General features: G+C 42.2%; 1 protein-coding gene across 2 annotated transcripts; it reads left to right on the top strand.

The window, feature by feature from the left end:
* Nucleotides 1-230: 230 nt before the first annotated feature.
* Nucleotides 231-21,324, top strand: LOC141069054 (putative inhibitor of apoptosis). Of its 2 annotated transcripts, none has more exons than XM_073558351.1 (9): nucleotides 231-504; nucleotides 9,815-12,480; nucleotides 14,085-14,184; nucleotides 15,871-15,949; nucleotides 16,223-16,271; nucleotides 17,981-18,220; nucleotides 20,145-20,399; nucleotides 20,561-20,602; nucleotides 20,898-21,324. In XM_073558351.1, exons 2-9 carry the CDS (start codon nucleotides 11,640-11,642, stop codon nucleotides 21,089-21,091), a joined length of 1,800 nt encoding a protein of 599 aa, XP_073414452.1. In that variant the 5' UTR covers nucleotides 231-504; nucleotides 9,815-11,639; the 3' UTR covers nucleotides 21,092-21,324. The 2 variants fall into 2 exon arrangements, with proteins under 2 accessions (XP_073414452.1, XP_073414453.1); XM_073558352.1 differs by lacking the exon at nucleotides 231-504 and adding an exon at nucleotides 723-949.
* The last annotated feature ends 2,161 nt before the right edge of the window (nucleotides 21,325-23,485 follow it).

Genomic DNA, 23,485 nt, shown 5'->3' on the forward strand with positions numbered 1-23,485 from the left:
TGCAATTTTGCATTTTTAGGAGCTATTAGGGTGCAAAGGGCCCATTATATACTGTTCTCGCACAGGGGCCCTTTTCTGTGCCCGCCGCTGGCTCTGCCGTACGCCTGAATGTAGCTTACACTGAGGTAAAACACTGACCAAATACTGAGCGTGTGAACGCGGTCTTACAATGACACGGACGCTTTATTTCCTGCCAGCTCACTGCTCCTCTATGCTGCTGACACATCATCACTCAATGACGGGGAATTCCACTGTCTCAGGACTTTCCACACCCGTGTACTTCCCACGGTACGAATAAGTACCACGTTATTTGTGGACGCCCACTGCGCTCATCACTTCTTACATTCAAAGAAAAATTACAAAAAAAAAGCACAAAATTTGTTATTTTACAAAATAGAAAGAAAACTGTCTAGCCTCCACCCCACGCCACCTCCCCGGTGTGACGTGGGGAGCAATAGCACAAAGGCGGCTGAGGGAGATGGCCGCCATTTCACACAGGCTGAGGTAAGTCCGCTAGGAAAAAAAAGACTAAATCCTGCGTCTCCATTCCCGGGGAGGGGAGACAGACAGGGTGAGGTAAGGATCGGTGCAGAGGCTACTCGTGCGGCCGGAGAGGAGGAGGAGAGACGACGCGGAGCCACCGGGCAGAAGACAGACTCCTGAAATGGCGGCGGCTGCGGTGATAAGGGCCGTGTGGAAAGTGAGGGAGAAGGCCGGGCATTGCAGGGACGGTCCTGGAGAGCTGGGTACCGCGTGGTCTGCGAGAGAAATACCAACAGCGGCATGTCAGCCTCGGGTATTGGCCTGTGGGAAACTCCCCGGAGGTGGGAGGACATGGAGGACTATAAGTCCGCGGCTCCTCTGTCTCTGCTGCTCTTTGTCGCCGTCTTCTTGCTAAAAGATGTAACAGAGAATGCGGAGTCAGGGGGAGAGCCCGCCATTATCAGGGGTAAGTTACCTCACAGCAGGTGTGCAAGATGGACCCCGCCACCAGGAGCTGGCAGAGGCCGCAGCATGTGCACTAATCCTGGGCACACTGTATACTATGACATACCACCCATTACATACAGTATATATTACACTAGAGTGTATGCTATTACATGCCACTTATGGCACCCACGCCGTGTACTATTGCATGCCACTTATGGCACCCACGCCGTGTACTATTGCATGCCACTTATGGCACCCACGCCGTGTACTATTGCATGCCACTTATGGCACCCACGCCGTGTACTATTGCATGCCACTTATGGCACCCACGCCGTGTACTATTGCATGCCACTTATGGCACCCACGCCGTGTACTATTACATGCCACTTATGGCACCCACGCCGTGTACTATTACATGCCACTTATGGCACCCACGCCGTGTACTATTACATGCCACTTATGGCACCCACGCCGTGTACTATTGCATGCCACTTATTACATGATGTACATATATATTCACTGCACACTGCGCTGCTTCTTCAGTACAGTCATGTGACCAGTGCAGCCAATCGGTGTTCTGTGTAGCACACAGCTTAGGTCAGTGATTGGCTGCAGCCTCACATTGGTGTGGAGCGCACAGCTTAGGTCAGTGATTGGCTGCAGCCTCACATTGGTGTGGAGCACACGGCTTAGGTCAGTGATTGGCTGCAGCCTCACATTGGTGTGGAGCACACGGCTTAGGTCAGTGATTGGCTGCAGCCTCACATTGGTGTGGAGCACACGGCTTAGGTCAGTGATTGGCTGCAGCCTCACATTGGTGTGGAGCACACGGCTTAGGTCAGTGATTGGCTGCAGCCTCACATTGGTGTGGAGCACACGGCTTAGGTCAGTGATTGGCTGCAGCCTCACATTGGTGTGGAGCACACGGCTTAGGTCAGTGATTGGCTGCAGCCTCACATTGGTGTGGAGCGCACGGCTTAGGTCAGTGATTGGCTGCAGCCTCACATTGGTGTGGAGCGCACAGCTTAGGTCAGTGATTGGCTGCAGCCTCACATTGGTGTGGAGCACACGGCTTAGGTCAGTGATTGGCTGCAGCCTCACATTGGTGTGGAGCACACGGCTTAGGTCAGTGATTGGCTGCAGCCTCACATTGGTGTGGAGCGCACGGCTTAGGTCAGTGATTGGCTGCAGCCTCACATTGGTGTGGAGCGCACAGCTTAGGTCAGTGATTGGCTGCAGCCTCACATTGGTGTGGAGCACACGGCTTAGGTCAGTGATTGGCTGCAGCCTCACATTGGTGTGGAGCACACGGCTTAGGTCAGTGATTGGCTGCAGCCTCACATTGGTGTGAAGCGCACAGACTGATAGAAAACATTGGTGTAAGAAGAAACTGAATTGATGAGTTCTGCTCATTTTACTTTTGAAAGAAACCATCAGTGCAAAGAGGGATTGTTGCCAATATTTTTTGGAATTGAGACCTGTGGAGCAAGGAAACATTGAGTAGTGTTTTCTTCTGTGTTTGTTTTCTTTTGTGCATATTTTGACGCTGGATACAATTTTTTAAATCCCTTTAGAGCAGACCCGGTCAATCACATCCGACCCCCTATCTGCTCTAGTCCAGTACACAGCCGAAGTGCTGAAACAGGTGGCCCATGGGCTGCACCTTGCCCTCGGCTGGTCACTGTCTCCTGTGTCTGCATCCTCAGGGGCAGGGCTGTGGTGTCTGAATCCAATTTGGTGGAGTTGGTATAAAATGGATCGACTGTAAAATAATACATTGGGTTCAGTAGTTCAGTGCAGGATGTACTGTAAATTGTTTTTATAATAATTTGGGAAAGTTGTGAAATGTCCTATAAATGTCTGTTCTGTCCCTGATCTCAGGATCTGGGCATTTACTTGAGATGACTCTGTGCTGCACTTTATATACATGGTCAGTAGTGAGTCGGGGAAAGGGGCAATTGAGGAGTCGGGAGTTTTGGCTTGCTGACTCCTCAGCCCTGTTCAGGAGACAGTGAATATATTAATGGAGGACAAGGCCTCCAGCTCCATCTTCCACCAATCCGTGTGTGACAGCAGTCACAGCGATGTCATTTCATAGGGGTGCTGCTGGTATTCAGTGCACAGGAGAAAGGATCAGAGCACTGGGGAGCCAGGCGAGTAACATAGTAACATAGTTATTAAGGTTGAAGGGAGACTTTAACTCCATCTAGTTCAACCCATATCCTATCCTAACTTGCCCTAACATGTTGATCCAGAGGAAGGCAAAAAAAACCCATGTGGCAACAAGTAAGCTTCACATTGGGGGAAAAAATTCCTTCCTGACTCCACATACGGCAATCAGACTAGCTCCCTGGATCAACGCAATATTAAGGAAACTAGTGTATATACCCTGTAATATTATACTTTTCAAGAAAGGCATCCAGTCCCTTCTTAAATTTTAGTAGGGAATCACTCATTACAACATCATATGGCAGAGAGTTCCATAGTCTCACTGCTCTTACAGTAAAGAATCCGCGTCTGTGAGTAAGTATGCTTAAACCTTCTTTCCTCCAGACGTAGAGGATGCCCCCTTGTCCCCGTCACAGGTCTAAGAGTAAAAAGATCATTAGAAAGCTCTTGGTATTGTCCCCGTATATATTTATACATTGTAATAAGATCACCCCTAAGCCTTCGATTCTCCAAACTAAATAACCCCAAATGTAATAACCTGTCTTGGTATTGCAGACCCCCTAGTTCCCTAATAACCTTGGTCGCTCTTCTCTGCACCCGCTCCAGTTCAGCTATGTCTTTCTTATACACCGGAGACCAGAACTGTACACAGTATTCTAAGTGTGGTCGCACTAGTGACTTATATTGAGGTAAAATTATGTTCTCCTCATGAGCATCTATGCCTCTTTAAATGCATCCCATTATTTTATTTGCCTTTGCAGCAGCTGCCTGACACTGGCCGCTAAATGTGAGTTTGTCGTCCACCCATACACCCAGGTCTTTTTCAGTGACAGTTTTGCCCAGTGTTTTACAATTAAGCACATAATTATACATCTTGTTCGTTCTACCCAAGTGCATGACCTTACATTTATCCCCATTAAAGCTCATTTGCCATTTATCAGCCCAAGCTTCTAGTTTACATAAATCCTCCTGTAATATAAAATTGTCCTCCTCTGTATTGATTACCCTGCAGAGTTTAGTGTCATCTGCAAATATTGAAATTCTACTCTCTATGCCCCCTACAAGGTCATTAATAAAGAGCGGAAACCGGATTGTAGAGGGTCAAGAAGAGTGATCTGAGAGATAGCAGAGTAGATGGGTGTGGCCCAGGCATTCCAGGAGTTTAGAGATGAAGGGAAGATTAGAGACAGGTCTATAGTTAGCAGCACAGTTTTGGTCGAGGGATGGTTTTTTAACTAATGGATGTATGATGGCATGCTTAAATGAGGAGGGAAAGATACCTGATGAGAGAGAGGGGTTGAAAATGTTTCTTAGGCAAGAGATGACAGCTGGGGAACTGGACTGGAGGAGGTGTGGGTGAATAGGGTCACTGGTGCAAGTGGTTGGGCGAGAAGATGCAAGGAGCCTGATCACTTCTTCTGTGCCTGGTTCAAAATCAGAGAGTGAGCTAGATGCATAGGGGGAGAAAGGACAGTGCATGGTATGAGGGGATTGGGAGAAAATTTCCTGTCGGATATGGTCATTTTTTTCTTTGAAATAATTGGCCGAATCGTCAGTGCTGATATCCGTTGTTGAGGCCTTCACTCTTGTGTTGAGGTGGGAATGAAGTGTCAAAGAGACGCTTAGGATTGATGGATAGTGAGGTGATGAGGGTGTTGAAGTATGCTTAGAGAGGTGGAGGACAGAGTTGTGTGTTTTAAGCATAAAGTTATAATCAGGGCTGTGGAGTAGGAGTCGGTGCTCATTTTGGTGGAGTCGGAGTTGGAGTCGGTATAAAATGGACCGACTCCTAAAATATATAATAAATTGGGTACAGTAATTCAATGCAGGATGTGCTGAATATTTTTTCATAGGCGTTTGGGAAAGTTATGAAATGTCCTATAAATGGCTGTTATAGTCCTGATCTAAGGCTACATTCACACACAACGTTTTTCCAGTGTTTGAGGATACGTTTTTCAGCTGCAAAAGCTGATCATCTTTTTAAAAAACTGCATCACCTGAAAGGTTTTTGAGCTCATAGATAATGTTTTCAATAGCAAAAGCAGATTAGAAATCTGTTCTATCTAATCTATCCATTTATCCATATCTGTCTATCCATATCGTATCTGTACCAAAAAGAATGAAAACCGGGTAGTACACCAATATATATTCTGTTCTATCTAAATATCTTGATTATTGGATCATAAAAATGATTAAATGTCTGAGGTTCACATTGTACTACAATAAATTTTTCACTTAAATATAAGCAATATGTGTGGGAGTCGGAGTCGGTGTAAGGGAAATTGAGGAGTCGGAGTCGCAGGTTTGGCTTACCGACTCCACAGCCCTGGTTATAATGGATGAAATTAATTTTAATATTAAACAGAATTTGGTTCAGCCTATTGGTTCAGCCTATTGGTTCGGCCTCCACAACACTGACGATCTCCCGTGGCCCCTCAGGAAAATTAGTTGTACACCCCTGCTTTATAGGGAAACTTTCACCAAATTTGTGCTTGTCCGTCTAGGAGCAGCATGATGTATTACACAGTGTCCAATCAGTGGTGTGGGCGGGGTTATACAGAGCTCAGCATTCAGAGAACTGCTAGATCTGCATCAGCGAAAACTGATTTTGGCAAAATGTCATATACAGGGTGGTCCAAAAGTAGGTGGACAGTATATGTAGTAGGGTAATGAAACATTTCCTAATAAATGGATTGGCGGAAGAGGCCCACTTGATTGGCCGGCACGTTCACCAGACTTGACCCCAATGGATTTTTTCTTTTGGGGAGTACAAGGACAAAGTTTATAGTCGAAAACCAAAAAGTGTCAGTGATTTGAAAAATTACATAAGAGATGCATTTCAAGGAATTAATACCCAAAGAGACTTGTGCAAAAATGTTTCTCGAAGCGTAAGAGGCAGACTTCAAAGCTGTGCAAATTGTGATGGAAAACAGTTAGAGCGCCTGCGCTGATAAAATGTAAGGGCTATTGTATTATTGTTCAGAATAAATTGTAATTGTCAGTGTTATGCTTGTGTTAGTAAATATAATTTTATATATAAATCAAAATAAATGTTATTATTTTCTGTCCACCTACTTTTGGACCATCCTGTATATATTTTTTTAATGTTGGATCTTTATTTTATTTTCTAAATAATCAAGAAGAAAGTATTACATTTTTAAGGTGGCCCAGCTACTTTTTTTTTTTTCCCCAGCATAACAAACTATTGGGGGAATTTATCAATGCCTACACGCTAGTTTTCAGGTGAAGAAGCAAATCCCAAATTTTGGACCATGTCTGTTTTTCTTTTAAAGGAAATCTGTCAGCAGGATCTCACCCTTCAAACTATTTATATGCACATGTACCTCTTTTAAAGACAAGTCCAGCAATCCCTTTACAAGGCCAGTCTGTTCCTCTACTACTGAGAAATTACCTTTTCAATTAATATGGAAATGAGGCAGAAGGACTATTGGCAATCTCAAGCCTCTGTCACTCCAGCTCTATACCTCGACCAGTGTCACCGCTTTCTGCTTCACTGATGGCTCCTTTGAAGTCATATCAGAGGCTATAGTTCTGTTTTATTTGCTTGTCTTCTCAATCATGAGTTTTGTCTAACCCAACCATTACTTTTTCTGCTTACACTGTGCATAGGCAGAAAGCAAGCATTCAGTGCTGGGGTGAGGGAATAACCAAAGTTAATGAATATCTAGGACTAGATAGCTGTAAAATATAATTAAGAGGGCTAGCAGAGTTGCAGCAGATATTTAGTGTTTTATCAGAACTACAGCAAGAAGCCTAGTAGGTGATCTAACATTGGAATTGGGGTTCCTGCCCTTATCTGTTCACAGATAACATTAGAAGTCTGTTCTGAAGAGTAACTTCTCTCCTTGTGGAGAGTGACATGCCAGTGTGAAGAGACTTATAGGCCATGCAATGCATATTGCCTCCTCAAAGGAAGAGGATTATAAGTCTCGTGCCACCTAGTGTAAGTAGTAACCCTAAAGACACGGTCAGTATTTGTAAGCCAAAACCAGGAGTGGAACAATCAGAGGAAAAGTGGACTAGAAACATCTGCACCACTTCTGCATTTTTCACCCACTCCTGATTTTGACTTACAAATACTGATGTAAAATACTGACTAAATACTGAATGTGTGAACGTGGCCTAAAAGCCAATATCGACTCTTTAACGAGCCTTACCACCAGGGCTGTGGAGTCCGACTCCTCAATTTCCCTTACACCGACTCCCACATATATTGCTTATATTTAAGTGAAAAATTTATTGTAGTACAATGTGAACATCAGACATTTAATCATTTCTATGATACAATAATCAAGATATTTAGATAGAACATAATATATATTTATTGGAATACAACTTTAGAACTCAAAAAACTGTAATAAATTGTAAAAGTGTAATACACTATGTAATATCGATTTATATGTAATAAACTATAAGTGGCAAAAAACAGTTTTCAACAAAAACATACTAAATAACATCATGGGCAACATCTCTAACAATTTCCGGGTATAAAGAAATTGCCTCGTGCACAGTCAGTTTTGATGAATGGTTGAATTTTTCTATTTCTTTGAGAGCAAGTGAAACATTTTGCTGAAATATGGTCAATCTGCTTGCTATAGGAGACGGAGTGAAATCTTTTTCCTTGCAGCAACGCTTTGCCTGCTCCATGTCATCCCAATACTTGTCAAAGTCAAACTCCTCATCTGATGAGGATGAAGATATGGCAGCAGTAGCACTGTCAGGACCCAAGTCCTCTTGCGTCTGCTTCCTCCTGTAGGCCACTCATCCTAACTGCTACCTCAGTCAGAGCTTCTTTTCCTTTAGTAAGCTGTTGATTATTAAGCAGTATACGATGACTTGGGTCCACATAAACAGCTGCCAGAAAATTTTTATTTTCTAATAGCTGTGTCTCTCTCCGTTTCGCTGAAGCAGAAACGCCATCTGCGATTAAACAGCAAAATAGCAAGTTCTTCCACTCCCTCATGAAAATGCCAGGAGTTAAATCCTTAGCTTGTAATTTTTTAGTAACGGTAAATGGGTGATTAAGCAATTCCTTCAATTCAGCCACCTGTGTCCATTGACCTTCATTTAGGGTTACCTGAGGGTTCGCCATATCTATAAGAAACAGTTTTAGTTCAAGCAATCGCTCAATCATTAAATAAGTGCTGCCCCACCGAGTGGCTTGATCAACAATTGCCCTTTCCCAGCACGTCTCTTCAAGATGGAATCAATTTTAGGGGTTCTGGCGGCAATAACCAATTTCCTCACTTTTCCAATCAGATTTCCAGCATGTCCCTCTTGCAGACTATCTCTTATTGCCAGCTGCAGCGTGTGCACAACACAGCACATGTGATGAATAGGAAAGTGTTTTGAAGCAGCTTCAACAAGATCATCTATTTCTACAGTATAATTTTGCTGTTCTTCTGTTGTAATATCTGTTTGTTCCTCAGTTGCATGAATAGGACTGTGGCCTTCCATCTCAAACATACTGAATCCTAAATGTTCCTCTAGCTGTTGTTCATTACTCTCATTCATCAGTGTAATTGTACTTATGTTTGAAGCATTGTCCGTTACAATAGCAAGAACCTGTTCTTTTTTGAGTTTTGTAATCTTGCAGAACTTTTTCCACTAAGGCCTGGAGAAACTGGCTGCTGTGATGAGCTTTAGTATCTTTTACTGCCAGCGTGTTGGTAACAATTTTTGTTGTCACAAACATATCGAACATTGATGGCAAAATAGTTCACTCTGTGACGTGTGCAGGCATCCATTTTAAGAAACATGAAGCGTCTTTGAGTCTTTTAAAGATCTTCCTTTTGGTTTAGGACTTCTTCAATCACTAATTTTCTAATACTTTCTCTTTCCAGAGAAACACCAAGTTTGCGGGCCATTTCTCCATTAAGAGCTGTAAAAGCCGGTCGTGCAAATAATGTTAATGGTACACCGTCCTTCACAACAAGCTGTATGAGCTGTCTTTTAAACATATCTGCTGTCATTGTTACTGTAACTTTGTCACTTACAAAATATCTTGTTAATGATGTTTGAGATGCTCTTTCCTCCTCCTTTGCCTGGCAGGAAATGTTAGTCTGTGTTGCTACCCAGCTTTCATTCTTTTTGGCACAGATAAGATATGGATAGACAGATATGGATAAATGGATATATAGATAGAGCAGATTTCTAATCTGCTTTTGATATTGAAAACATTATCTATGAGCTCAAAAACCTTTCAGGTGATGCGGTTTTTTAAAAATCTGATCTGCTTTTGCAGCTGAAAAACGTATCCACAAAAAACGCAGCAAAAATGGTGTGTTTGAATGTAGCCTTAGATCAGGAATAGAACAGCCATTTATAGGGCATTTCATAACTTTCCCAAATTCCTATGAAAAAATATTCATTTGAATATACATTGAACTACTGTACCCAATTTATTATATATTTTAGGAGTCGGTCCATTTTATACCGACTCCACCAAAATGAGCACCGACTCCACAGCCTTGCTTACCACATGACTTTGGTTAAAAGTCAAACCAATCTCTATTTACAGACATGTGTTTCAGGGTGTTGCCCCTTCCTCAGTGCAAAGCATGAGATCTGATTTGGTTTATGAGAGCGCTCGAACTGTAGTTTTAAGGGGTAACAATCTGTCCAGTTCATTGAGAGTTGTTGGTGCAAGGAAAACTATAATCTAAAAGACTTTTTAAATATTTTTCTCTTGCAGGTTTTAAAGACTTGTAGAAAATCTTCCATGCATCATCTTCATCATTTTTTTTACGGTGTGTTCAGAACAGATATGCAAGGCTAAAGGCCTAAAAATAAAGAGGGGAAGTCCAACTCTGGGAGGTACAAGCGTTTTTTTTTTAGTTTTTTTTTGCTCAACGTCAGTACATTTTTGATTTTAACCATACAAGCGCTTCTCACTAAATTACAATATCATCACAAAGTCAATTTATTTCAGTGCTTCAATACAAAAAGTGAAAATCATATATTATATAGTCATTACACACAGAGTGATCTATTTCATGTGTTTATTTCTGGTTTATGTTGATGATTTTGGCTTACAGCCAATGAAAACCCAAAAGTCATAGAATAATTAACAAGAAAAACCTGCAAAGGTTTCCTAAGCCTTTAAAAAGGTCCCTTAGTCTGTGCAGCCTACTGAAACAATCATGGGGAAGACTGCTGACTTGACAGATGCCCAGAAGGCAGTCATTGACACACTCCACAAAGAGGGTAAGTCACAAAAGTTCATTGCTAAAGAAGCTGGCTGTTCACAAAGTGCTATATCCAAGCATATTAATGGAAAGTCGAGTGGAAGGGAAAAGTGTGGTAGAAAAAGGTGCACAAGCAGCCGGGATAACCGCAGCCTTGAAAGGATTATTAAGAAAAGGCCATTCAAAAACTTAGGGGAGATTCACAAGGCGTGGACTGCTGCTGGAGTCATTGCTTCAAGAGCCACCACACACAGACGTATCCAGGACATGGGCTACAAGTGTCGCATGCCTGGTGTCAAGCCACTCAAGGCCAAAAGACAACGCCAGAAGCGTCTTACCTGTGAGCAGGAGAAAGCAAAATGGACTGTTGCTCAGTGGGCTGAGGTGTTCCTTTCAGATGAAGGAAAGAGTCTGGTGGAAGAGTGGAGAGGCACACAATCCAAGTTGCTTCAGGTCTAGTGTGAAGTTTCCCACAATCAGTGATGGTTTGGGGAGCCATGTCATCTGCTGCTGTAGGTCCACTGTGTTTTATCAAGACCAAAGTCAGTGCAGCCGTCTACCAGGAAATTTTAGAGCATTTCATACTTCCCTCTAAGCTTTTTTGGAGATGGAAATTTCATTCTGCAGCAGGACTTGGCACCTGTCCACATGGGTATTGTCAAGAGGAAGATGAGAGACCAGACCTAACAATGCAGACAAGCTGAAGGCTGCTATCAAAGCAATCTGGGCTTCCATAACCCCTCAGCAGTGCCACAGGCTGGTCGCCTACATGCCACACCGCATTGATGCAGAAGGAGCCCCGACCAAGTACTGAGTGCATTTACCGAGCATACATTTCAGTAGGCCAACATTTAGTATTTTACAATCCTTTTTCAAGCTGGTGTTATAAAGTATTCTAATTTACTGAGATAATGACTTTTGGGTTTTCATTGGCTGTAAGCCATAGTCATCAACATTACCAGAAATAAACACGTGAAATAGATCACTCTGTGTGTAATGACTATATAATATGAGTTAGCATTGCTATCTGCAGTGGTAGGCAAGGTTTTCTTATGTTATGCTAGGGTGGACTTTGTGTTTGTAGGTGAGCTCGCTCCAGCACATTGCCAGTGACGTGTTGTAGGCGAACCTGAAATATAACGAGAGCGTCGTCATTATTCTTTAATTCCAAAAGTTGATTATTTTGAAACAGCCTCTACATTTTCATAGCAATTAATCTGACACTTGTTTGTTTTTTTTTTTGTTTTTTTTTCCCTCTTTGCGCGTATATACTGAAGTACAGCGCTACCTCCCAGAGGGACTTCCCCTCTTTTTTTCCCCCCCTCAAGCAATATGCAGGATTTGAACAGTAGCCCATTTTTGGCAAATCTGCTGAAATCTGCGCCAAACATGAATGCCATAACCATGGAGCTTTCATGTGAACTGTTCCGGATTTCTACTTTCTCCAAATTTCCAATAAATACACCAGTATCTGAACGCAGCCTTGCCAAGGCAGGTTTTTATTACATCGGCACCGACGACAAGGTGAAATGCTTCAACTGCGGCCTGATGCTTGATAACTGGAAGAAAGGTGACAATGCAATTGAAAAGCATAAGATGCTCTATCCAAGTTGCAGTTTTATCCAGAACTTATCTTCTTTGAATCTCGGAGCCTCTGTAAATTCTGCCTTTTCCCCTCCTATAAGTAGTCAGACACATTCTGCCTCTTGTGAAGAAGAGACTGGATTCTTCAGCGGATCCTTTGTAAGTGCTCCTAGTATATCCGTTTCATCAAGAGCAGTCGAAGACCGATCTCATGAAAGGGGTGATAATGGCATGTACACAGAGGAAGCAAGGCTGGGCACTTTTACAAACTGGTCTTTAAGTTTTCTTTCTCCTACTGAACTTGCTAAAGCTGGATTTTACTATGTTGGTCCTGGAGATAAAGTGGCTTGTTTCACATGTGATGGAAAATTAAGTAATTGGGAACCTAAAGATAATGCCATGTCTGAACACCGAAGACACTTTCCAAATTGTCAATTTGTGAGCAACAGTGCAAGACCCTCATTAAGGTGCAGCGTTTCCAACGTCAGCATGCAGACCACCTCGTCGAGACTTAAAACATTTCTAAACTGGCCTCCCAGGATCCCAGTGACGCCGAAAAAACTGGCAGAAGCTGGCTTTTATTATGTCGGTACGTATTGTGAAGTGGTGAACCATATTCTGGTGCAACCATGTTTGTCATAATTAAAAATATCCCACTTTTTTGTGTCTACAGCCCATATGCTGTTCTTTGTGTCTCCATACATTGCTTGTATGAGCTTGTTCCTGCATCTGTTCCCTACTTGCCTGAGTAGTGACTGTAGGTTAGCAAGCAGTAATAGATGGAAGGGGTTGTCTTATGTTATCATGGACACACACTGTTCTCTATAGTAGCTTTTTATAATTAAAGGGGTCTTCCACTACTGGACAACACTCAATTATTTCCAAGCCCCATAAAAAAAAGCAACCTGTACTCTCCATCCGCAATAGTGCTGACCCAGCAATGTTAGCATGTTTATTCCCAGCGGTTCACATGATATTGTCACCTGACCACTACAGCCTTTACCATTTCATCAGCAAGGATGTCCTCTCTGATGGGATATAGGAATATTGAAGAGCTGCAGCCAATCAGCAGCTTCTGACTGACTGCAGTGGTCTCATGACAACAGTGGGACGAGACCCGCTAGGTGTAACCATACTGACTTTGAGTTGGCGCCACTGTGAGAGGTGACTATAAATTTTTGTTTAGGGCCTTAAAATGATTGAAGGGAACCTGTCTCCCCCCCCCAAGCATTTTTAAGTAAAAGAGCCACCTTGTGCGGCACTGATGCTGCATTCTGTCAAGGTGGCTCTTTTATTTATCGTCCCTTCCACCGCAGAAATAATCGTTTTTAAAATTGGTCAGACATACCTGATTTTTGATCGGGGGGCAGGTCTTTCCCCCTCTGACACAGACGCCTCACATCCATCAGTCATGTCCTCCTTTTAAATTTGGCGTCGCCTCCTCAACGTTCATTTCAATTCCTTGGGCTTGTGCTGTAATATCTTTTCTTGGACATGCGCAGTTAGCGCTGCCCGTGCCCTCACATCACATCATGGCCTTCCTATCGCGCCTGCGTGGACTCGCGGCCAGAGATCCCGGCCCGCAGTTGCTTCTGATTTATTCACACTGCGGGGCTGGGAATCTTGGGCATGCACAGTAGTTCTCTGCGACTCTCATGCCCAAGATTCCCAGCCCCGCAGTGTGAATAAATCAGAAGAGACTGTGGGGCGGGATCTCTGGCCGCACGTCCACGCAGGCGCGATGGGAAGGCCATGATGTGATGTGAGGGCACAGGCAGCGCTAACTGCGCATGTCCAAAAAAAGATATTACAGCACAAGCCCAAGGAATTAAAATGCCAAATTTAAAATGGATGCGAGGCATCTGTGTCAGAGGGGGGAAAGACCTGCCCCCCGGTCAAAAATCAGGTATGTCTGACCAGTTTTAAACTCTTATTTCTGCAGTGGAAGGGACGATAAATAAAAGAGACACCTTGACAGAATGCAGCATTAGTGCATCTTTTACTTAAAAACGCCTGGGGGGGTGACAGGTTCCCTTTAAGCAGGTGTTGTCCAATAGTGGACAACCCTTTAAGCCTATTTACGAAGTGTTTTTTTTTTTTTTGTTAAAGCAATGTACAGTTCTTAATTTTAATGGGCCTTAAGTATACCTTTGTTTCTTTATATTTAATATCTCTTCCCTTGATTTCTTGTAGGGCGTAATGATGATGTGAAATGCTTTTGTTGTGATGGTGGTTTGAGATGCTGGGAGTCTGGAGATGATCCGTGGGTTGAACATGCAAAGTGGTTTCCCAGGTAATACTTTACTTTAGATCTGAACACTGACATGTACTATGTAACTTCAAAGAAAAAGAACTTGCATTGATATAAAGGTCTTATGCCAAATAAAAAGCTAGTACACACCTCCTAACCACAAAGTGGCAGTACCAGTTTGTCGCCTCGGTGGGGGTAGAGTGCATCAGTGATGTTGAAAACTATACCATTGGCATTGTGTTTTGTCAGCAGGGACACCCCCCGACCAAACAGACAGGTTTCATCTGAGGTGCCAGACTAAGTGTATTGCCCAGCGTCAGCAGCAGGATGTTGCGTGATGAAGCTGATTCAGTTTGGCCCCTTAATGAGTACCACATTGCTTCGCAGAAGAAAGGCCTGGCAATCTACTTCCATATTATGCAAAGAAAACTTGATTGAGTGTACAACCCTAGGTTGAAAGGCATTAAACAAGCTATTGGGGAAGTGACCCGAGTATAATCAGTGCTCATGATGTAGCAGTATCAAAATGACATGGTTGTATTGGCGCATGGTCAAAAGGGAAAATCAAAAGCTGTAGAGGATCAGATTTGGAACGTCTGAACCAAGGCAAACTTGACATTGCCAAGGTCAAAATGGGCAGAACAGGACTCAACTTACTCTGAATCCATCTTGGCTCGCTAATTTAATCAGGACATTTTCAATTAAATGAACCTCTGCTATTCTGGCAATGACAACCAAAGATGAAACTGACGCTTTTATTCTCAACTGAGGATTGACCGACGCTGTCCTTGGGTACAATGCAGTCAGCGATAGTCATCTCAATACGACAAGGAGCGCCAATCCATTTGACAGTCATAGAAGTCTTCTCAACAACAACAAAACAAGACTTGCTCATTATCATAGGAGACTTGAATGCTAAAGTGGGCCACGGTCGACATGGACCTGTCGTGGCAAACTTTGGACTGGTTGAAGATCCATTGACGTTTTTGACAAATCAACTGTCCATCATGAACACTTTCCAAAATTACAAATGGAGACTATATACATGGGCATCGCCAATTAGGGCCTTTCATAATCAGATTGAGTACGTACATGTTCGGCAAAGATGGAGGTTGTCTATCATTACCGACTGTGGAACTGATCATGGACTTTTGACATCAAAGATTAGAGTCAAGCTGCGCAAATAGACTAGACAACAGGCAGTTTTCCAACTTTTGATTTGACAAACATACCTGAAGTTTTTTCGGGAATGGTCTGCACAACTGATTTCCATCACTGTACATGGATGAAAGACAGCCTGAGGAATTATGGACACATATATAAAGACTATTCTTATTGAAAAGCCAGTGAGACTGGCAGGATTCAGAAAAGGGAGAGGAACAAGAGATGTGACTGCTAACATTACCTGGATAATGGAAAAAGCCAAACAATACAAGGAGATTTATTTTTGCTTCATCGACTACAGCAAAGCCTTCGACTGCTGATCACCAGAAACTTTGGAATACCATGAAGGATAGGAGTGTGCCAAACAATAGGACAACCCCTTCAAAGATGCCTCTGTAAATCACTAAACCAGCTATTCTAGCAATAATGGAGTTTCAACCAGTGCAGTACTTTAGTGTCCTAAGGCAAACTAAAAGCTTGGTTTTATACAGTGTGTACATATTATTCTTTTATTGTCACAATTAATGTTACTTTTTCATTTCACTTTTCTCTACCTCCTCCTAGATGTGAATACTTACTGCAGGTGAAAGGTCAGAGCTTTGTCAATGAAATTCAGGATAGATATCCACATCTTCTAGATCAGGTAAAAACAAATTACTTTATCATTGCATATTTCCATCTCTGCAAAACCGAGATTCATTTATATCGCTTTCAAATTTATTCCAGATTGTAGACTGATATAAATGTGCTTACAGATAGACTTTGAATCACGAGTATGACTGATGGTATAATAATGGTTCACAATATAACTATACCAACACAATGGTAGGAATAGCTTTTCCAATAAGATCTGCTTTCTTAGAACTCTTCTTTTTATATGAAAACATGTTTATCCTGCCCTTTTTCCCTTCTACAGCTATTATCCTCTTCAGACACTCAAAACAATGAAGCTCAGTATCCACCAAGTAAGTATTCTCTAAGTTAGAGTTCAGATAAATAAACAAAAACATTTTGTCCTGAGAGAAGCAGAGGTAGTGGATATGGTGAGAATTTGCCAATTTCCATCCTTTCCAACACCCTTCTCCCCACCAATTATATTAAAGGTCTACCCTAATGATCTGGAAAATGAAAGCATAGAGCTACAGCTCCAATCTAATACATTGAGTCATATGCGATCTAATTACTCTAATCATTAGCTTTGCAAAAAGTCTCCTTGTGCTCAGGCCACAAACCTTTCACAATAAAGACTGGCTGACTTTTATCTATGTTCTGCCCCACTGAACAGCTTTCTCCAGAGCAAATACGTTGCATACTTTTCATTGTAGTTTAACGTCTATTGCCGCCTCCTTACTTGCTTTAGAATGCTGACCTTCAAGTTTGCTATGTGAACAAAGCTGTTTCGATCCTCGAGGACACCGTCAATTTTAATTTTTGCACACTTATTTTTTTTCATCCATATAGCTGTTTGAGGCCTTGTTTTTGTTGTGTGAGGGGGTGATCTCTTAAAGTGAGACCTAATCGATTGCCTGTTCTTGACCTGATAAATAGCCAAGTGCATGCATAAAGGAATTATAGAATTATATCGGACACAAGTCAGATATATGCTCCATTCTCAGCAAAAAGTTGGCACACAACTGAATTTTATTAGTTGAACAAAGAATTATGTAACAGACTGGAAAAGGACGTCGCACAATGTTCTGAACAACTATGGTGTCAGTTTGTGATTGGTCCATGTTAGGTCCACTCCATATATAGTGTCTTGGTGTAACCCTCTTCACATTTCAAGGATTCCTTCCAGGGTGTTGTTCCAGGATATAGATGTCATCTTGTAACTAGTTTATGTAGGGTTAATAATTGATTTCATTAGCCATTCACACAGTTGGACAAGTTTTAGTTTGGATTGACACGATCCACTGTACCATATAATGTACTGGGCAAACTGGAAAAAATTCAAAGTGAGGTGCACTTTGACTTTAACATGAGATGGTAAGAGTGGAAGGGGAGCTATAGCAGGCCCCTGGCTGCCATGCCACAGTGTAATCAAGTTGAACTGGGGCCTATAGACTGGAACAATTGCAGCCAGCATTTGCATTGTGCAAAACGGTCTCGGCTCTATACACCTGCACTGTATGATACGATATAGTATGATAGTTTGTCGTGGGGCATGAAGGGGTTAATTGCCAAGTGCCCATGTGTTTCATACATCTGAATGCATATGCTGTAGAAACAACATTTCCCAACCACTCTCTCACATTTAGGCTATCATTCTGGTAAATGTTATTGCTTTAATTCTCTAGCCATGAGGTACATTTCCCTTACTTGTTCTTCTCTATACTCACATCATTTATTTTTTAGGAGGGATTTTTTTTCCTTCTGAGGAGATCAACTGGGAAAACCAGCAATGTCTGGGTTTCATCTATTTCATTGTGCATAATGTCGCTGCAGGCTTCATTTAACATGTTATTGGGCTCTAATATGTGAGATTATATCATTAATATTATCTATTTCTGCTTGCTGCACCAGCACTTTAAGAATTGTTTTATATTCCCTCATGTGCTACATTATTGTACCAGTCATTTTACAGTTCTTATGTTTGTCACCCAGTGTCATGCTATTTTTGGCTGTAACTTACACTGGCCTATTTTCCTAATGTTTTAATTTTGTTTTTACATAGTTATTCGCTTGGGCAATGAAAACAACCAGGATGATGAAGTTTATCTGAATACGCCTGTAGTCCAAAATGTACTGCAGATGGGATTTCTACGAAGACTAGTGAAAGAAACTGTAATGAGTAAAATATTGACATCGGGAGAAAATTACAAGGAAATTGAAGAACTGGTCAATGACTTGTTATGTGCTCAAAAAGATCAGACTATAGAAGAGCGAGACCGGCAGATGGAGCAGAGTTCGTCGGGTAATTGCAGCATATAACTTATTTTCTCCTCACTTCCCATTTTTGACTGAAGTGTTAGGCTAAGTGCACACGTACCGGAACTCTCGCGGAAATTACCGCGAGAATTCCGGAATTCCAGTCCGCGGGAAAACCGCATTTTAAATTCCCGCGATTTTCCTGCGGAAAAACTAGCATTTTGCAAGCGTATTTAGCTTGCAAAATGCTAGCGTTCTCCAAGCGATCTGGAGCATCGCTGGGAGAACTGATTGACAGGTTGGTCACACTCATCAAACACAGTGTTTGACAAGTGTGACCAACTTTTTACTACTGAGGCTGCCTATGCAGCATCAATAGTAAAAGATAAAATGTAAAAAAAAAATAAAAAATGGTGTTATTCTTACCCTCCGACGTCCCGCGCATCCGTTCCCAGTAATCCTTTGCGAAAATGCCCGCGATGACGTCAGTTCTCGCGGGATCGCGACGTCTCGCGGTAATTCGCGATGACGGCGAGACTTCGCGATCCCGCGAGAACGGACGCCATCGCGGGCATTTTCGCAAAGGACTACTGGGAACGAAAGCGTGAAGAGAAGCAGGAAGGCTGCGCGGGACGTCGGAGGGTGAGAATAACAATATTTTTTATTTTTAAATTCTATTTTTTACAGGGATATGGTACCCAAAGCCCGGAGGACAGTCTCCTCTCCTCCGGACCGTGGGTACCATCCGCAAATGTTCTGCTTACTTTCCGCATGGTGTGCACAGCCACATGCGGAAAGTAAGCGGAACAATGCATTCCTATGGGTGCGGGATCGCCGCGATTCCGCAAATTAATGAGCATGCTGCGGTTTTTACCGCGAAGCGATTCCGCCGCGGTAATAACCGCAGCATTAGCACAGCATTGCGGAATCCCATAGGAATGCATGGGATGCTTATTTTTCGCGTTTTCGCGACAAAATCGCGCGGTTAAAACCGCCGCGGAAACGCGAAAAAAACGCCACGTGTGAACTCAGCCTTAAAGAGGACCTTTCACCAAATTTTTCATATTGAACTGGATACAGGATGTACTAGATGCTGCAGAGCATTATTAAACTTTTTTTTTTTCTCCTTTCTGTTGAAATATTCACAATCAATGTATTTAGCGCCTAATGAGTTATCAGAATTTTTCCTGGGGGCGTGTACTACTTCCTGTGTGATGCTGACCAATCATTACCAGGCAGCAGAAAAAGAATACGCCCTTATAATGGCATAGAGCAGGTTTATTAGAGTATGCCTACCTCCTGCATGATTAGAAAACGCAGATGGCTAACACACTTCGGATAATGGTCCTGTGTGGGGAAGGACAGCACAACTGATTTTAGCTGTGTTACATTACAAACCCATCTAATGGCTCTACTCCTGTCACCTCGGCAGAACTGCCCCTCCCCCACACCACTGACTGTCTGGAGGTGTGAGTAATCACACAAATGTCTATTGTGTTTATAGCTACTTGAACTCATTCTGCAGTAAGAGGGAGAGCAGGCTGTCATTGCAAGAAGGTTGAACACAGCAGATATGTGTGATTACATCTCACTCACTGAGAAACATTCTCTGAGCTATGGTGGCGGGGTTCTTCTTTCCTTTGAATCTTGCTGCCTTCTTATGATTGGTCAGCATCATATAGACGGAAGGACACGACTCCAGTGAAAACTATGATAACACCCATTTGAATTTAGCAAACGTTAACTCCTTAAGTGCCAAATATTTTAATTGCTAATATCTCAGCAACGGAAAGGTAAAATGTTTAAAAAAGTTTTATTCCATGCTGCAGCCACTATTACATGGTGTCCAGTTCAACATGAAAAATTTGGTAAAAGATCCTTTTTAAGATTGCATCTCCACGATGAAGTATGTGGGACATGATTTGGTAATCTGTTACAATGTTTCAGAACAAACTTTTTTTTCTTTTTAGATGAGATCACATTAATCCGAAAAAGTCGACTTACTTTGTCCCAACGAATGGCAAATTGCCTTCTAATTGTAGAAGATCTGGTCACCTCAGACGTCCTTACATCTGCTGAATATGATGCTATAAAGCAGAAAGCACCGATTGCCTTACAAGCTCAAGAGCTGATTGAAATAGTTTTAATAAAAGGTCGAAATGCAATTGAAGCCTTCAAAAAGAGTCTTAATAAACACGACCCGGGTCTACACAGAGAGCTGTTCAGTAAGTGGATTTTTTTCACATAATCCAAAGTGTGTTCGTATAGAATGTACTTTGGGTTTGTTTGTTTTTCTTTCGTAACGTTAAAACATTTCTTATATTTGAAGTTTATAGATAATATCGAATTGTAACTTCTTTTTTTTTTTTTCTTTTTTTCATTTTAGTTGAACAGTCATTGATATGTCAAACATCCGAAGGCTATTCAGGTAGGTTTAGTTTTCTGTACGGTTGTTAGTATTTTACTTTAAATCTTAGAGCTTCATGTATTTCTACTTGATATGATAACCATTATTGACATTGCATTTACCATTGATTCTACTATAGTTGTGATCTTGCATACCAATAGTATACTGGGAGTAGCTGCGGAAATGGGCTTGTTTTTTTGTCTATGGTCCTTAATCATTTCTAATCTGCTTCGTCAATATGTAATGTGTTGCAAACTGGGTATAATATTCCATACAGTTATTTTGGTTCTAACCCCTCTAACTTCTTATATTCTAGATCTTCCAATGGAAGAGCAGTTGAGAAGGTTACAGGAAGAACGGACCTGTAAGATATGTATGGACCAAGAAGTTTCAATTGTGTTTATCCCATGTGGCCATTTAGTAGTTTGCAAGGACTGTGCGCCGTCTCTCCGGAAATGCCCGATTTGCCGAGGTATAATTAAAGGCACAGTTCGCACCTTCCTTTCATAGGAGTGGGATGATGTATATTATTATTTATTTATTACTTCTTCTGAACATTACTTGACTGCACAGGCTGGTTCTTTTATAGATCTGATTCTTGTAGAATGAGTTGGTCTTTGGTTGTAAGCTGTGTCTGATTTCTGCCACATGCATTGTCTTGTGAGCCCATAATTATCTGTAAACAAGCATGTGTTATGACTACATAATTGTACTCAATAAACATATTATTACCATCAACAAAATTATCCTCTATTTCTATATCTTACACAGGCTTGTCACAAGCTTTCAGACATTGCTCTGAAAAACAGTATTAGCTTAGGAATGTGGGGATTTTTCTAAATCCTGTTTTAAAACTGTGTGACCTCTGATCTAATACTTTTGTCATGGTAAAAAGTTAACATGACTAATTATGACTATAAATACCAAGCTTGTGATTCGATGATTGATTGGAATACTAGAAATGAGTGATTGAGAAATGTACTTTGTACAATATATTCCCAACGTTCTGTGCTTACTCATCGAGGATAACACAATTTGTCAACGCAATCTGAGTCCAACATGCAAGAACTGTATGTATTGTATTAAAGTATGTATTTGCTTTCAGTTATTGTGTGGTCTTAAAATCTGATGCATCACCAGGTGCAGTATACTTTATGTGACTCCTGCTTTCCAATGGTTTAGTGTATGTGTGTATTTTTTTTTTTTTTTTTTTTTTTACAAAATAGTTAATTTGACCAGGTAAGACAGGCTTCGTCCTTCTCCGCCAACTTTTGATCCCAACTCACTGACTGTCAGTTGACTCCCCAGGTCTCAATGTAGGTCTGTAAGAGCCTTGTTCTCGCTCTAATACAGTGGTCCCCAACCTTTTTTGCACCAGGGACCGGCTTGAACCAAGACCATTCTTCCATGGCCCGGCAGGGCGGGGATGGAGGTGTGACAGGGGCGGGGCTTTGGTCATAAGGGGGCGGGGCTATGGACGCAGTTGTAGTTTAGCAGTGAATATTTATCATTTAATTATAACATTTTTAATGTGACTCAACTCACCATAGGTTTTGAATGAGTGAGTGGGAGCACCTGGTTTGTTTCTGTTTCAGTGGGAGCACTGGGCTACTTCTACTGATGACCGTCACTGCTAATGATGATTGGAACCTACAAGGAAATGGAGCATTGAGCACTTAAGAACAATTGTACTGGAGTACTGTACATGCTGATTATTTTCTAATCATCAGAAAATGTATGTGTGGTCCCCCCCGTCCAGCTCTGTGTGGCTCCCCCTGTTGTATGCATGGCTCCCCTGTCCCATCCTGTAGGCATGGCTCCGCTCCCACTCTCCCTTCCTTGTATATATGGCTCCGCTCCCACTCTCTCTCCCTTATATTTATGGCTCCGCTTGGCTCCCCCATCCTCCCCATCATACTTACCCTCACGTCGCTGAACTTCCTTCCCGTCGCTGCACGTCCCTGCATCTCGCGGCGCTTCAGCTTCTTCCTGTGCGGAGTGGTCACGTGCTACCGCTCATTAAGGTCCATGAATATGGACGCCACGCCTATGGGAGATGAGTGGCGTCCATATTCATGACCTTAAATGAGCGGTAGCACGTGACTGCTCAGCGCTGGATGAAGCCGCTGCGGGATGAAGCCGCCGTGGGATTCAGGGTGAGTATCAGCTGCTGCACCGCCCCCCGGCTCCCCTTGTGTCCGCGGACCGGCAATGGCACTGCAACGGCCCGGTGCTGGGCCGCGGACCGGCGGTTGGGGACCCCTGCTCTAATAGACTTGCATTGAGAAGCGACTTACCACTCACCCAGCAAACAATGAAGCAATGGGCAGATTACAACCAGTTGAACAGGAACAGAAGGAACATAGCAGTGCCAAGAAAAGCAGAAGACTCTTGTCGGGAAGTATTTTACTATGGGCAGTTAACCTACATTAGTGATACCATTCCCATGATGAAATCAAAAATACCGGAGTGGTGCTTTAACATAATTATAGGGAAGATACATTTTATAAATGAGAAGTAGTTTAGAGAAAAGTATTAATATGTTATCTACTGAATGAATCGGAGTCTGAAAAGAGTAAGGAAGGAGAAGTGCAGACATTTATCTCCACAGGGGCACGAAGACAGTGGCCTAGAACATTGTCATTAATTAGTGTTGTACAACTAGATCAGTGATTTCAGCAATGTTCACTATATAAGTAGCCATGCGACTGGCATCATAATTCTTTAATTGTTCATATAGTTTAAATATTTTTAATAGAAAGTATAGCAGTGCATTGTAAGATTCCCATAATTACTACGTTACATAGAAATGCAGGCACTCCTTAGAAGACTTGATTAAAATAAAAGTTGTGCAAGTAAACTTTACCTATATGGAGAAAAGGGAAGGGAAGTGGAAGAAACTGT

The sequence above is a fragment of the Dendrobates tinctorius genome, unplaced genomic scaffold, assembly GCF_039654945.1.
Source record: "Dendrobates tinctorius isolate UK_male_01 unplaced genomic scaffold, ASM3965494v1 ptg000256l, whole genome shotgun sequence".
NCBI classification, from domain to species: domain Eukaryota; kingdom Metazoa; phylum Chordata; class Amphibia; order Anura; family Dendrobatidae; genus Dendrobates; species Dendrobates tinctorius.